Here is a 15,307-nt window from a genome sequence, read left to right on the forward strand (position 1 = left end):
TTTCTTGATCCTGAGCTCCACTCTGGACCTCCAGAGCGGCAGTTTCTGATGGTTTTCATCCTCATGCTGTTTCCCAACAACAACAAAAAAATTAAATATTGACACCATCTGGGAAAGTGATTTTCAAGATTTCTGAAGCTACTACTGCTCTTTCTTGTCATGGTTTTACTACAGCCACCAACTAAGTCCTTGATAGCTGCTCACATCCTGCTCTCAGTCCCCAGGTGGGATAAGGGAGAGAAATTAATGGGAAGGGAGAAACTTGTGGGTTTAGACAAAAAATTAATAAGACAATAAAAATAATACACTACTACTACTACTAATATACGTATACTAAGATATACATAAAGTAAAATATATGACACTAAGTGCAATCCCCCACAGAACTCCCATTGTGCTGAAGAGGCAGCCCAAAAGAAGAGAGCACCCTGGTCCTGAACAGCTGATTCCAGCAAGAGAAAGTACAAGTGCAAAAGGCAGAGAGGCCCAAAGGCCAATTGAAAAACTGCAAAACATCGTAACAATGAACTACAAGTGGACTCCCAATAGAATGGAACTTCCGAACACAGCTCAGAAATGTAGCCGGAAAACCAAAACTAGCAGGCTGGAAAAGGCATCCCCAGCTTTATACTGAGCATGACGCTAATGGTAGAGAATAACTCATTGATTGACCTGGATGTCAATCAAGGTGCTGTCCTGTCTGTGCCCCCTCCTACCAATTTGCACCTGCAGCTGCAGTCCAGAGAAGTCCTTGGTTTCACTGACAACAGTTAAGGTAAATTAAATAGAAATAGATAAATTAAATTAAGAAAATACACTCAGTGCAATCCCTCATGTAACTCCAGTCACATGGAGCAGCCAGTCCTGCAGAAGGGAGCACCTTGGTCCTGAACAGCCCATCCCAGCAAGAGAGAGCAAAAGGGCAACAGGCAGAAAGGCCCAAAGGCCAACGGCAAAATGGCAGAACGGCAAAAGGCCGAACTGACATCGAACTCCTGACAGGATGAAACTTCTGAATGGAACTGACCAAACCAGCTGGAAAACCCAAAGTAACGGATGTAACAAGCCCAAAAGCCGGCTCCAGCTTTAGACTGAGCATGGCGCTAATCATAGGGAATATGTCATTGATCAGCCTGCATGTCAATCCAGGTGCTGTCCTGTCTGTGTCCCCTCCTGCCAATCTGCATCCGCAGCTGGATGGCCAAAGAAGTCCTTGGTTTCCCTGACAACAGGCAAGATATCAGTGAGTTCTGACATTCCTTTCATAGCAAATGGCAAACACTGTAAAGCTGCTAAAAGGAAATAATAACTCTATCCCAGGGAAGAAACAGCTTTATCTCATTATTCTCATAGTAAATCTAAGCAAAAGACTGTACTAGCTGTGAAGGAGAGAGGTTCACCAGTGCTGAGTCACGATGGGCAATAACTGCCCTTGTCTGGGTGGCCACGCTCCTCCCAGTGCAGCCCAATGTGCTCGTGGGTATGTTCCTGTTTAGCACCACTGAGAACTGGCTGAACATCCAGGCTCAGGGGGTTGTGACCAGTAGCACAAAGCCCAGCAGGAGGCACCATGAGGAGCACTGAAGGACACCATATCCCCACCCAACATCTCCTCCTACAGGTGTCTCTTGGGTCCCTGGAACCACCTCAGTGCCAAGGGGGAGAGCACTGCCTGTATGGGGTGGAGGAGATGGGGTCTGGAATGAGGGTCCAGGGGCAGTTTCTCCTGGTTGTTCAGGCAGCAACAAGCTGGGCTGGATATTTGGAGAGAGGAACTCTTCCTAAGGGCCTCCAATGGGCTTGGGGATGGTCTAGATGCATTCAAGGACCTTTATGTCCTTGTTGTAATTATATGTGGGTCCCAGAACTGCACACAGCTCTCAAGGTGAGGCCACACTAATGCTGAATGCAGCAGAATAGTCACCTCTTTTGACCACATGGCCATGCTGTGTTTGATGCACCCCAGGATGCCGTTTACCGTCATGACTGCTGGGGGACAGTGTTGCCTCCTATTGACCCTGTGGCCAACCATTACGCCAGATCCCTTTCTGCAGGGCTGCTCTCCAGCCGCTCTCTCCCAATCTACACTTGCACTCAGTGTTACTCTCTCCCAGGTGAACAATCCAACTCTTGGACTTGTTCAATTTCATGCCCAGTGCTGGGTCCTGCACTTGGGTCACAACAACCCCAGGTAGCACTACGGGCTCAGGGAAGAGTGGCTGGAAATCTTCCCAATGGAAAAGGCCCTGGAGGTGTTGATGGACAGTGACAGAACATGAGCCAGCGTGTGCCTGGGTGGCCAAGAAGGACCCCAGCATCCCAGCATGCATCAGGAATAGTGTGGCCAGCAGGACCAGGCAAGTGATCATCCCTCTGTTCTTGGCACTGGGGAGGCAGCACCTCAAATCCTGTGTTCAGTTTTGGGCCCCTCACTACAAGAAAGACCTTAAGGTGCTGGAGTGAGTTCAGAGAAGGGCAACAAAGATGGTGAAGGGTCTGGAGAACAAGTCAGATGGGGAGCAGTGGAGGTAAGTGGGGCTGTTTAGCCTGGAGAGAAGAAGGCTGAGGGGAGACATTATTGCTGTCTACAGCTACCTGAAAGGAGGTTGGAACATGGAGGGTGTTGGTCTGTTCTCCCATATTGCTATTGGAGAAGGAGAGGAAATGGCCTCAAGTTGCACCCAGGAAGATTCTGTTTGGGTATTAGGAAAAATTTCTTCATGGAAGAGTTTGTGATGCATCAGAACAGGCTGCCCAAGTATTAGTTGAGTCACCATCCCTGGGGTTCTTTAAACTACATATAGATGAGGTTCTTTGGAATACGGTTTAGTGCCAGAGTTGCGTTAATGGTTGGGCACGGTGATCTTGAGGGTCTCCTTCAACCTATATGGTTCTGTGATCTCACTGGGATGAGAAACATGGTGAGGCAGCTCGCCAGATGGAGTACTGATATGGATGGATGGATGGATGGATGGATGGATGGAGAGATGGATTGGGACAGAGAGGAGGATCAGTCTATCAGCCTAAGGGCTGGGGCAAGCCATGGCATGATGGAAGCAAGGTCAGCCCCCCTTTGTCCCCTGCTCTGGTTTCCAAGACAGCCTTTACTCTCGTTGCTGGCAGACCCTCCTGTGCCAGCCCCTCTCACCAGCACACAACTCATGGCCAGGAGCTCTTCATGCTGCTCCTGCTACCGCAGTGACAGAGCAGTCTGCCCTGAGCTGGGGAATGCAGAAACAGGGTTCTGTGGGGCATTCATTCTCCTGTTGAAGCACAGAGCACAGGGAGCAGGCTGTGGTGCCTGGAAACCACAGCGAGACAGTCCAAGGCAGATCACTGAAGGTCCTTCACCATCTCCAGGAACACTGGGCACCCACAGATGGACACTCAGACCAGCAGCATGACATAACACGGTGCCCCATGTCCTCCCCTGAGACACGAAAAACACAAGTACAGCAGCATGGCCTTGTGGGGGAAATTTATTCAGGCTGACCACAGCTTTGGAAGAAGAGCCCAAGCTCCAAATACTGAGACTGAGTAAATCCCCTTTTGTGGGGTGTTTCAAAAAGATGGCCCCAATTTCAGAAATACAGTGATTTCAAAATGCGTCCACACCTGTATTACAGAGATGTGACACAGGACACGAGCTGTACCAGGGCCCCAGAAACAGGTAGACAGAACTCTGAGTCACTGCTCTGGAGAAGGGCCGTGGGTGAAGAAAATCCTTGTCAAACATGGTTATCACAGATGAAATGCTCCATACACAGGATGTTCCTGAGATGAACTGGAAATCACTTCTGAAGAGACATGAGTAACTTATTGTTGCTGAAAGAAAAATGACTGAATCAGCTTCTTCAGTGCCACTTTCACCTCCTGGTTCCTCATGCTGTAGATGAGGGGGTTCATTGCTGGAGGCACCACCGAGTACAGAACAGACACCACCAGGTCCAGGGATGGGGAGGAGATGGACGGGGGCTTCAGGTGGGCAAATATGACAGTGCTGATGAACAAGGAGACCACGGCCAGGTGAGGGAGGCAGGTGGAAAAGGCTTTGTGCCATCCCTGCTCAGAGGGGATCCTCAGCACGGCCCTCAAGATCTGCACATAGGACACCACAATGAACACAAAACATCCCTCAAAAAAAGAAGCGCTAAACATGATAAGCCCAAGTTTCCTGAGGTAGGAGTGTGAGCAGGAGAGCTTGAGGATGTGGGGGATTTCACAGAAGAACTGGCCCAGGGCATTGCCTTTGCACAGGGGCAGTGAAAATGTATTGGCCGTGTGCAGCAGAGCATGGAGTAACCCAGCGGCCCAGGCAGCTGCTGCCATGTGGACACAAGCTCTGCTGCCCAGGAGGGTCCCGTAGTGCAGGGGTTTGCAGATGGCAACGTAGCGGTCGTACGACATGACTGTGAGCATAGAATACTCTGCTGTGATCAAGAAGGCAAATGAAAAGAGCTGTGCAGCACATCCTGAGTATGAAATGGCACTGGTGTCCCAGAGGGAGTTGGCCATGGATTTGGGGACAATGGTGGAGATGGAGCCCAGGTTGATGACGGAGAGGTTGAGCAGGAAGAAGTACATGGGGGTGTGGAGGTGCTGGTCCCAGGCTATGGTGGTGATGATGAGGCCGTTGCCCAGGAGGGCAGCCAGGTAGATGCCCAGGAAGAGCCAGAAGTGCAAGAGCTGCAGCTCCCGTGTGTCTGTGAATGGCAGGAGGAGGAACTGGGTGATGGAGCTGCTGTTGGACATTTGCTGCCTGTGGGCATGAGGACCTGTGCAAGGAGGAAAAGGTTTAGATTGAGACTTCTCTGGGAAAAACTAAAGCTATTTCCCACAGACCCTCCCACACCGTCACACGAAGAGACACTTAGTTTTTCCAGGAGAACGTCCTGGCTGGAGCCGTCGTCGGTGCTTGATGAGTGTGCAATGAAGAGCAGGGTCTCTGCCCAGGGGCTCCTGAGGACTCAGCCTGAGCCTGTGTGATTGGGTGGGCAGGGGCTGGTCCTGGGGTTCAGCTTTGTCAGCTGGAGCCGCTCCTGGTGCAGAATGGACTGTCAGCATCTGTACCCCCAGGCCTGAGAAACTGAGTTTGAGAGGTTTGGTGTTTCTTAAGCTCCTTCTCCCCTCCCACCCTGGGGAGTGTTGTTGGGTGTCAGAAACCCTCAGCGTTTCTGCTGCACTCAGGGAGAACAGAGCGAGTCCTGTGAGACCAGAGGGTGCCTGTGAGTCAGTGCAGAGTGAGGGCAGCTGCTCTGTCCCTCTGTCTTGCTCCAGCTGCCCTGGGCTGGCCCCTTTCTGAGATGGGGGCTGATCACACTCTCATGTTACCCTGAAAAGCCACCAGGCACTGCTGAGAGAAGAGGGACTCACCTCAGACCATGACAAGTCTCACCCTTTCCCAAGGTCTCAGCACCCAACGTTTAGCCCAAGAAACACACGGTTCATTCCCCAGCCCCACAGACGGCATTGCCCACAGCCCACAGGTCAGAGCAAAGCTGGGACACGTGTGCCCATGGATACACCTGCAGGAAAGGACCCACAAGATCAGGCTGTGACTCTGCAGCTGAAACTGCCATCCCCAGAGAGCCTGACAGCAAGAACAAGATCCCAACAGCAGTGACCCAGAGCAGGGGAGCAAGAAGGAAAATGCGGTGAGGGTGGGGGTGAGAGAGGCCAGGGCAGAGGCAGCCGGGCACTCAGACAGCGTCACCCTTCCCCAGCTGTGCAGCCACCTCCCAGACACCAACAGTGCCGGGCAGCTGCTCTCAGCCCCTGTGCTCTGCAGAGGAACTGGAGCTCTGGCTGCACAGGAGCTGCTTCATGCCTTGGAGCCCCCGGCCCTGAGGGCAGAGGCTTTGCTGGGTGGGAGAGGAGGCCAGGGGGCTGCTCACAGGAGGGATCTGACCTGCAGGGGATCATACTGAATTGTCTCTGTTCTCCCGACCACAATATATCTGGTTATAGATTTCCTCTCCTTCCCAGATTATATCCCTGCTGCCTGGAGATTCTCCCCTGGGAGGTGTTTCCCTGTCCATGTCTGTTCCCTGTCAGTGCTCACAGACCATCCCACCCTCTGTGCCCTCCCCCTGGCCCTACAGATCCTGCCTGTTCACAGGCACTGCCTGGGGGCATCTTCCTGTTTGCAGGCTGGAAAACAGGACAGGTCAGACTAAGGCTGACGGGTCCAGCCAAGGTGATGCAGGTGCTGTGCACAGGCAAAGGGGGGGGAAGGGATGTCATGAGCCTCCTGGCAGATGTTCTGATCACTCAGAGTTGCAGTTCAGGAGTCTCAGTGACTTCTTTTAGCATAAGAGCTCATTTTCATTTTATCCTTTCCTGCACCCCCCAGCCCTTGGGAGAGGAAACTGAAAAGACAGGCTCAGGAAAGCTCCTTATCTGTCTGGTAATCCTTACAATGATCTTCTCCCTGATGCAACCCCTTGGAAAAATGCTAGGGGTGATCTGGATGTGTGAGCAGCACTGACCCACACAGCACCCTCTCCACGGCAGAAGCACCTTTCCTGCCCTTATCAGGGATGCTCCTTCCACCACATCTTCTCCCCTCAGTGTTGTGGGGCTCTCCCGGGCAGGCTGAGCGCTGACCCTGGCAGGCGGCAGAGTTCCTGCCCAGCACAGCCCTGGTGTGCAGGGACCCTGCTCTGCAGGACAGCCCTGGGCACCCCTGGGTGCTCCCCCTGCAATCACCCTCAGCAGAAGCTGCCATCATGCCCTGTCCCTCAGACAGTGCAGCAGGGAAGCGCTTGTCTGGACCATGTTCTCGTCCTCTACATGAAAAATACAGTGGGAGAGTCCTGACAGATCCTGTAAATTGTGGGATGTATAATCTTTAGGAGATCCCTCCAGGAAATGCAGCTGCATTGTCCTACAGCCAGAGACTTACCGTGTTAGAACTGTGAAGATTTGTCTCTCTATGAGCCCTCACCAACCAACCCCCTACATTGCCTTTCCCCTCTCTCTGCCTGGGTCCTGTGCCCTTGGTGCTGCAGGCAGAGCCCTCAGCCCTGCTGCGAGTGCAGAGGAGCTGCTCCTGGGCAGAGCTGTCTCTCTGCAGCGCTGCCGCTGCCATGAGCTCCCTGTGTCCCAGGAGCCCAGCCCAGCTCAGCAGCACAGGAGCAGCCCATGATGTCCCTTTCTCTGTCCCCTCTGGGCTCCCCCAGGTGTCCCTGGGGCTTCAGGGGCACATCCTTTGAAACAAACTCAATTAATCAGTGATGTTGATTCTCTCTCCTCTGCGGAGACATGTCATTGTGTTCTTTGTATTAAACAATGAATTAGTATGAGAATCAACTTTTCTTGTCCCATCATTAGACAGGGCACCAGGAAGATTACAGCAAAAGATCTACTTCCTCCTAGCTGGGGGAGGAATATGTTCAGTTGAATGACTTTAGACATTTTGTTCTGATTTTACACTCCTAGGTCTAGAGAGACATTCATCAGTCTTTGGCCATGTCATGTCTGTGCTCTGATTCAAAGCCTTTGCACACATGGGCTCTTGGACACTTGGTACCAGGTTTCTTGTGGCAGGTCAGAGCTGGGCTGCTGCCACAGCTGGGGTGGCTCAGCCCAGATGTGAGGCCATGTCCTCAGCCAGGGACCTGACTGGGGAGCTGGAGCTGTCAGTGCTGCAGACAGAGCTGTGACACGGATGGAATGAACTGCCAGGCAGGGTGGCAGGAGTGAGTTCATCTGGTCTCAAGGACAGCAGCCTCCAAGCACAGCAACATCCCAGATCAGAACTCAGTCTAGACCTGGAAGGCAATTCAAGGGCCCCATAATGAGCTGTTACTACTGCAGGAACAGTTAAAGGAGAAACAAAGACGCTGTGTGGCCACTGATAAATTTAATAAGGGAAAGGAGTGAGAATCCCTGTGTCGTCTTGTCCTCCATCTTCACCAGCCATATGTCCCAGGCCTCTGTGACTGGAGGCAGAACATACAGCAGTGGATGCGGATCAAGTCAGGGGTCACTGGAACTAACACAATCCTCTCCTGTCTATGGGACAGCAGGGACAGCATCCCAGGAGCTGGGACAGCAGGACGATGTCACAGTGAGGCCACTCCCCACCATCTTGGAAAGCTCATGGAGACTGGGGGGGACTCCCTGACCACTGGCAGCTCTCACACAGTGTGTGCACTTTTCCAAATGGCCCATGGGTGAGCAGGGGAACTAAGGGCTGTGCCCCAGAGCAGGTCCACTGGGACCCCATTTCTGGGTGTCTGGAAGAGAAGGTGACGGGGTTTGCCCAGGGCACGTTGTGCCTGTCCATCCTCTTTGCTTTCTGTGAGGAAAGGACAGGGTTGTGGATGTGGGGAGAACATTGGTGGTCTGTTACCTGTGATGGTCTGTTACCTGGAAGTCAGCAAGGCATTCAGCATCGTCCCCCACAAAAATCTGGTGCCCAAGGAAGTAAATTCTGGTCTGTGTCAGTTTGCAAGTAGATGGGTAAAAGCAATCTGGATGGTTCGGCTTGGAAAGGTGCTGTAGAAAGGGAGAAACTTTCCAGTCATGAGGATAGTCCAGTACTGGAAGCTGTTTCTCGGGAGTGCGCACTCACTCTGTCCCAGAAAGTGACCAAGATGTGTTTGGATAAAGCCCTGAGCAATCTGGTCTGACCCTAATGTGAGCAGGAGGTTGGTCAAGACACCTCCTGAGGTCCCTTGGAGCCTGAATGTTGCTGTTCTCCCTTCCCCTTCACGTTGTTAATTTAGGGAGAACTCTCAGGTTCTCCCAGACCACAGAAGCAATTCACATGAGGTGCAGGGCTGCTTTACAAGTGCCTCCAAACAGTCCTGACCACATCTTTTCCATCCTTTTGCCTGGAGCCAAGGTCTTATTTTTTGCTGTCCTAATGCCTCTCCAGAAAGAACAGCCTGTGTTGTTAATCCTTTCAGAGCAGGTTGTTCAAGAGGTGTCAGCATCCATGCACAGAGTCTGCACATCAGCCAGACACAAAACCATCATTATAGAAATGGAGACGAGGCACTTGACCAGCTCCTTGCACCCAGATATCAGCGTGACATGTCTGCTGAGATGCCAGGGAACACCTAAAATCTACGTGAAGGGTATGTGAGTCCTGGTTGGGTATCCTGGCTTGTCTCCTGACCCATGTGGTGCTTCAGGCTGTGAAGAGAATCAAAACCAGCCATGGAACTGGGGTAGTTCCATTTTACACGTGTCACGCAGGGCAGATGAGGGAGCTCAGTACTCCAGACTCTGCTGCACGACTGGGACTGCAGAGACTGGAAATGCAGATGACAGTGTGTGTCAGTGCACACACATACAGATTCTGGCTTCCTTTGGGCGTTTGCACTGACCTGGGATCTGTTCCTTGGCCACATTTGTCTCAAAAAGAAACTGTTCTCCTATGAAACATCCACATCACACCACGTAAGAAATAATTAAAAAATAGAAAAATAAGGAAAGAAGCACAATTTGGGGGTAATTCTGTGCAAGAGGTGTACTCTTTAAATGATTAAAACAAAAAAGAAGTGAGAGAAAAAGCATTGTTCTAAGAAATTCTTTCAAGACACTACTGCTGAGGTGTAGTAGATGTTTGGAAAAGCAAGAATGACTGTAAGAACTGAAATTAAAGAGATTTAAATCATCATGACCATCAGTGAGAATGAGGAGTTCCCTGTTACAGTTATCAGTGACAGCACCACTGTTCACAAATATCCTTCAGAGCATCTCCATTTTTCCTGGGCTCCAAAGCTCATCCTGCTCAGAGTTTGACAGGATTGATGCAAACCCCTGTGACCCAAATCTCTGCAACTGTCTCTCCTCAACAGCCTTTTACCCCAGGAAGGGGAAAACTGCCAATGCAGACACCAACCCAGTGCCCAACCTGCCTGGAGAGCCAGGACAGTTGTGCCACACAACAGCCGCCTCAGAGGGCACCTGGGGGTGATGGGATTGAAATGGTTTCAACACAAATCATAGCATCATAGAATCATTTAGACTGGAAAAGACATGGAGTCCAACCGTAAATCAAACATTGCCAGGACCACCACTAAACCATGTCCCAAAGCACCACAACTCCACATCTTTTAAACACCTCCAGCAATGGAAGCTCCAATCCTGAGCTGGCAGGACACCATTGGCTGCAGTTGGATGTAAGATGCTGGTCATGGCTGTGAGTTCAGCCCTCGCTGGCACAATGTCTCACACCCTCACTGAGGAGGGCAGGGGGCTGGGAGATGGGAGCACGTTTCAGTTTCCAGATCCCAGCACAGAGCCCAAACCATCCTGCCCTTGGACTCTGGATCCCATTTCCTGAGATGTAAAGCTGGTGGCCTTCTGAGGATAATCATGTTAAAAGGCATGAATAATCCTTCAAGTGTTTGTGTCATATGTCTAGGAATATCAGCCGTATATGCTTATATTTACATATTTATATAATAGTACACTGCATCTGTGGCAGCCCCAGTGGCAATGACAATTAAATAGGTACTTGCACTATAAGGCTCCATACCCCATCCACAAGCACACATCTAAGTGGTTCAGATGACGAGTGGTCTGGCAAACGTCACCCTTTGTGTCCCCAGGTGATGGACACTGCTCATGTGCCTCTGCAGAGAGTGGCAGGAGCTGGATCCCCTTCTCGGGACAGACTCCTTCCAGGAGAGACACAGACACAGGGGGAACTCATCGGGGCTTTACAGCATTTCACTGGGCATCAGTTTTGACATATTGGGTGCTGTCCTGTGACTGCCCTTTCTGCACAAATGATCATACAAACACAACCATTTAGTGAGACATGGTCATAAAGGGCTGTTATGGACAAGAAATGTAACCATGAACTCTGGAGAGAGCGAGGAAGTTCATAATAAGCACCAGGAAGAACCAAGAAGCTCGAGGCCTCTTCTGAAGAGCAGGAGGCCTGAGCAGCTGTGATTGGCCATTGTAGGTGTGGGAGAGGGTCAGAGCATGTCAGGGAGAAGCAATGAGATGGCTGATGGCTTCAGTGAACCCTTCCAGCCATGTCTGAGCCCAGAAATGGAAAGCAGTTGATGTCTGCAGGTGGAGGAGGAACAGGAGGAAGATTTTCCTGGGAATACGGAAGGAAGAAAGGCCTCTCCTGAATTAATCATGTATGGCAGTGCCATTTGCATGGTGTGGGCATGGCTGTGCCTGGGAGATGGGGAACGGCTGCTGCTGGGGTGGCTGTGCTCAGTCATGGCCCATGAGCTGACCCTGCTCTGCTCCTCTCTTACACTGCCCACACTTCGATAGTCCTCAGGAATCATCCATGAGCCTGATTGCTGACAGAAGATCTTTTCCATTTCTGCTCCGTGATGAAGTAGTCTGTAACACCCAAAACATTGTCACCCTCTACTGGGCTTACATGGCAAAGTCTTGGAACTGAGGGTGAGTGTGGCTGTGCTACAGTTGTCACCTCTCTAAGAAGACAACAGGAGTTTGACCAACGTCAGACAGAGTCCATTTCAGCTGCTCCAAGATCAACCCACTCCTTGCCAAATCTGAGCCACTCAGTGATGCTGGCAGCACCTCTGGGATATTGTATTTGAGAAAGGGTAAAAAACGCTGCACAACAGCAGGTGGTAGAGAGGAGGGAGGAGATGGGAGAGAAAAGCACTGCAGACACCAAGGTCATATCCCATAGGACCCAAGCAGGTCCCTCAGCAGCCCAAATCCTGCTCTCCTGAAATCCTGCTCTTGGCCTTGTTCTCATCTCCCAGAAGCCTCAGCTCCACATTCCCATTCCTGACTGTTCTATCCTGACCAACTCTTTCTGGTTTGTAAGTGTGAAGTCCCACAGGACACTTCACCCCACTGACTCCTCAGTCACCCGTGTCAGGAAGATGTTGTCAATGGGCTCCAAACCCTCCTGGATGGCTGGTACCTTGCAGATATTGGGATATCTCAGGTCTGCCACGAAGACATTGCCTAGAAACACGAGGCTTCTTTCATTTGTCTGAAGGAGGCCTCATCTTCCTCTTCCTCATGAGTGAGTCTGCAGCTGATGTCCAGTCACCACAACACTGCCCATGTTGTTCTGCCCTCTCATGGTGACTCCTCAGCGTTCAGCTGACATTGTCTGTCCCCAGGCAGAGCTCCACACATTCCTGCTGCTCTCCCACAGGAAGGGAAGCTATCCCTTTGACTCCAGACCTCTGGCATTATGAGCACCAGACGCACAAGACCCCATAGTTACTGCACGAGATGGTATTTATAGTGTCCTATAACTCCTCATGCTGTTATGTTTGGAGATACACCTCCATCAAGATAAACAACCTGCATGCAAACTTTAACAGCTCAGCAAATGGATATTCAGTCCAGGGAGAGTCCAGACCTTATGAATATCTGGTGTTCGCCCATCAGAAATTTCTGAAGGTGTACAAGGAGAAATGAGCAGTTCCGGATCAGGGCAGGACAACAACCCCATCCATCAGGACAGAGCAGGACCTGACGCGCTGAGCAGTGACCCTGAGGAGAAGGTCCTGGGCACTACAAGGTCCCCACAGCAGCCCGTGGTGCACGTTCACCATGAACAAGGCAGCTGCACACGGGTCTGCATGAGGAGGAGCGTGGGGACCCAGACACCTGCAGTTCTCATCCCATTCGGTTCAGCACTGGTGTGACCCACACACACGGGTGTGTGCCAGTGTGCGGCTTCCCAGTTTGGAGCAGCAGGGAGGAACTGGAGAGTGCAGGGCTGTGCCAAGGCAGGTTCAGCACCTTGTGCACATGGTGTGGGGTGCTGAGGGACCTGGGCTGCTTTGGCCCAGCAGCGCTGAGGAGGCTGCAGCAGTGCAGGAGTAGCCTGAGAGTGCTTGAAGGGCGGTTTCAGAGGTGGTGGAGGTTTCTTCACAGTGGGAAAGAGCATGAGAAAGAAATAATGGCCCAAAGTGCAGCTGGGGAGGTCCAGACTGGCCATGAGCAGAAAGGAATGTGATGGAAGGGCAGTGCTGTGGTGGAGCAGGTCAGCAGAGGGAGTCTGCATCAGCCCAAGGCTTTATGCTTCAAGGAGCACCTGGGGAGGATGGAGAGATCTCAGCAAAGGAAGGAAGATGCTCAGACAGGAGCAAGGTGGGGCAGCAGGGAGGATGTCTCCAGCCTGCAGGGAAAGAGGTGCAGGGGATGCCACAGCACAGGACAGGCTGTCGTGGAGATGATCACGGGATGTAAAGAGGTTGAAAGCCCCACCAGACATGAGCTCCTTCTCCCCTTGGCTGTGGCTGTTGTCTGCACCTCTGATGCCTGTGAGGAGACACCTTGTCCTTGCAGCACAGGGGCCTCATGGCCTCCTTGTCCCCAGCCAGGAACCTGGGAGGTGTGGGACCATAGTCCTGCCCTTGGCCTTGCACAGCCCCACATCCCACTGTCCCAGGAAGGGCCCTGGGCAACGTGAGAGGGACAGGATCTGCTTTCTAAACGGGAGTCAAGGTTTGGTCCTTTGGTTAATGAAACACATTCTGGTTTACTAAGCATCAGAGAGACCTTTACTTTGTTTTTCCTGATCTGTCATCACTGCCTCCAATTTTCTGCTCTAAACAGACCCTGGGACAGTTTCTCAGTAGGTTCCCTCAGTGGGATCTATTAACATTCCAAGAAACTTTGGAGTTTACATCTGACTTGGACTTCTTGAGAAGTTTCATCACCTTCCTCCAGGGTCTGAGGTCCATGGACTCAGCACCAAACCCACCAGAGGGGTCATTAAAGCGCCTTGGGCTGTTCCTGTGCTGCTGAGCTGGGCTGGGCTCCTGGGACACAGGGAGCTCATGGCAGCGGCAGCGCTGCAGAGAGACAGCTCTGCCCAGGAGCAGCTCCTCTGCACACGCAGCAGGGCTGAGGGCTCTGCCTGGGGATCTCAGCAGACGAGCAAGGCAGAGAGAGATTAAAGGTGCTCAGGACTGGAGGATGACTGAGAGCTCACTGGAGGAGAAACCTTTGCAGCCCTTGCCATGGTAAGTCTCTGGTGCAGGGCAGTGCAGCTGTAGCTCCTGGAGGCATCTCCTGAAACTGGCACAGGCACAGCTTGTGGGATCTGTAAGGACAGGGCTCTCGTCAGGCCATGTTGAACAGCTGTGAAGCCGGGTGAGCACCCAGGGGTGCCCAGGGCTGTCCTGCAGAGCAGGGTCCCTGCACCCCAGGGCTGTGCCGGGCAGGGACTCTGCCGCCTGCCAGGGTCAGTGCTCAGCCTGCCTGGGAGATCCCATGGCAGCAGCTGTGGGGCGAAGGAGCGACCCCCGGCAGGGCAGGCAGGGAGCTTGTGGGGCTGAAGGGGGCTGTGTGGGTCAGGGCTGCTCAGAGCTCCAGATCCCCCCACAGACATGGCACAGGGTCCTTCCGAACAACAACATTCGTACAGCAACAGCTGCCAGGGAAGGAGTCTGTGCTTTCAGTTTTCCACTCTTACTCGTCTGGGTGTGCAGTGGGAGATGGGGATTTATTTCTCTCTTTGGAGCAGACACTGAGACCCCAGTTCTCCTTAGGACGTGTCTTCTGAGCTGCTCCTTAGCCCCTGCACACACAGAGCTGCCCCTGGGCAGTGCCAGGAGGTGTGAGCAGGACAGAGCTGAGCACACAGCGGGTGGGACGGGGTCTGTGACACTGACAGGGAGCAGACCAGGGACAGACACACAGCTGCAGGCAGCACAGACATGGGCAGGGAGAAGAAGCTCCTACTAGATATGCCAGGTACGGTATTTAGGAACCCGCCTGCAATCCCCTGCAGTGCAGACATATTTCCCAGTGCAACCCCTGGTCTCCTCTCCTCCCCAGCAGACCCTCTGCACCAAAGCCATGGGGTCCAGCTCACGAGTCTCCACCTCAGCAGCTGGACCTCCAGGTGAAGGGTTCCTGGAACGGGGTACACAAAAAAGGTGCTAAAAGTAATTGCTCTCCAGTGTCATTATGTGAGTGGCAGCAGCACGGCCGGGTCAGGAGAAGGTTCCACAGCATGCCCGTCTGCCTTTCTGTCCTTGCTTTATTTTCTGGTAGCACTGCAGTGTCCTTCCCTGTTTCTCCATCTGTCCCTGGTGCTCTTGCTCTCTGGGGTTGGGGTGGCAGTGTGAGTCAGTTTTTGTTCTGACACCAATTTGGAGGGTCTTGACCCAGAGGTGTGTACATAGAAATTAGATGTCCAAGCTGCATTTTAAACTGTGATGAATTGTTTATCTTACTTGGTAGAAATAAAGAACGAGCTGAAACATCTCTCCATCGGTGAAGGGGTATTACATGACAAACAGCCTGTTTATTCTCCTCTAACTTGTCATTGCCTTTTCCTCCTTGCACAGGTCCTCATGCCCACAGGCAGCAA

General features: G+C 52.2%; 1 protein-coding gene across 1 annotated transcript; it reads right to left on the bottom strand.

Annotated features, from left to right (window-relative positions):
* Positions 1-3,816: 3,816 nt before the first annotated feature.
* LOC308052556 (olfactory receptor 14J1-like) lies at positions 3,817-4,752 on the bottom strand (the record flags this gene model as incomplete). Its single annotated transcript, XM_080364630.1, has 1 exon — positions 3,817-4,752. One exon carries the CDS (start codon positions 4,750-4,752, stop codon positions 3,817-3,819), a length of 936 nt encoding a protein of 311 aa, XP_080220756.1.
* Positions 4,753-15,307: the final 10,555 nt, after the last annotated feature.

This window comes from Nesoenas mayeri (assembly GCF_963082525.1).
Source record: "Nesoenas mayeri genome assembly, contig: SCAFFOLD_35, whole genome shotgun sequence".
Lineage (NCBI taxonomy): Eukaryota > Metazoa > Chordata > Aves > Columbiformes > Columbidae > Nesoenas > Nesoenas mayeri.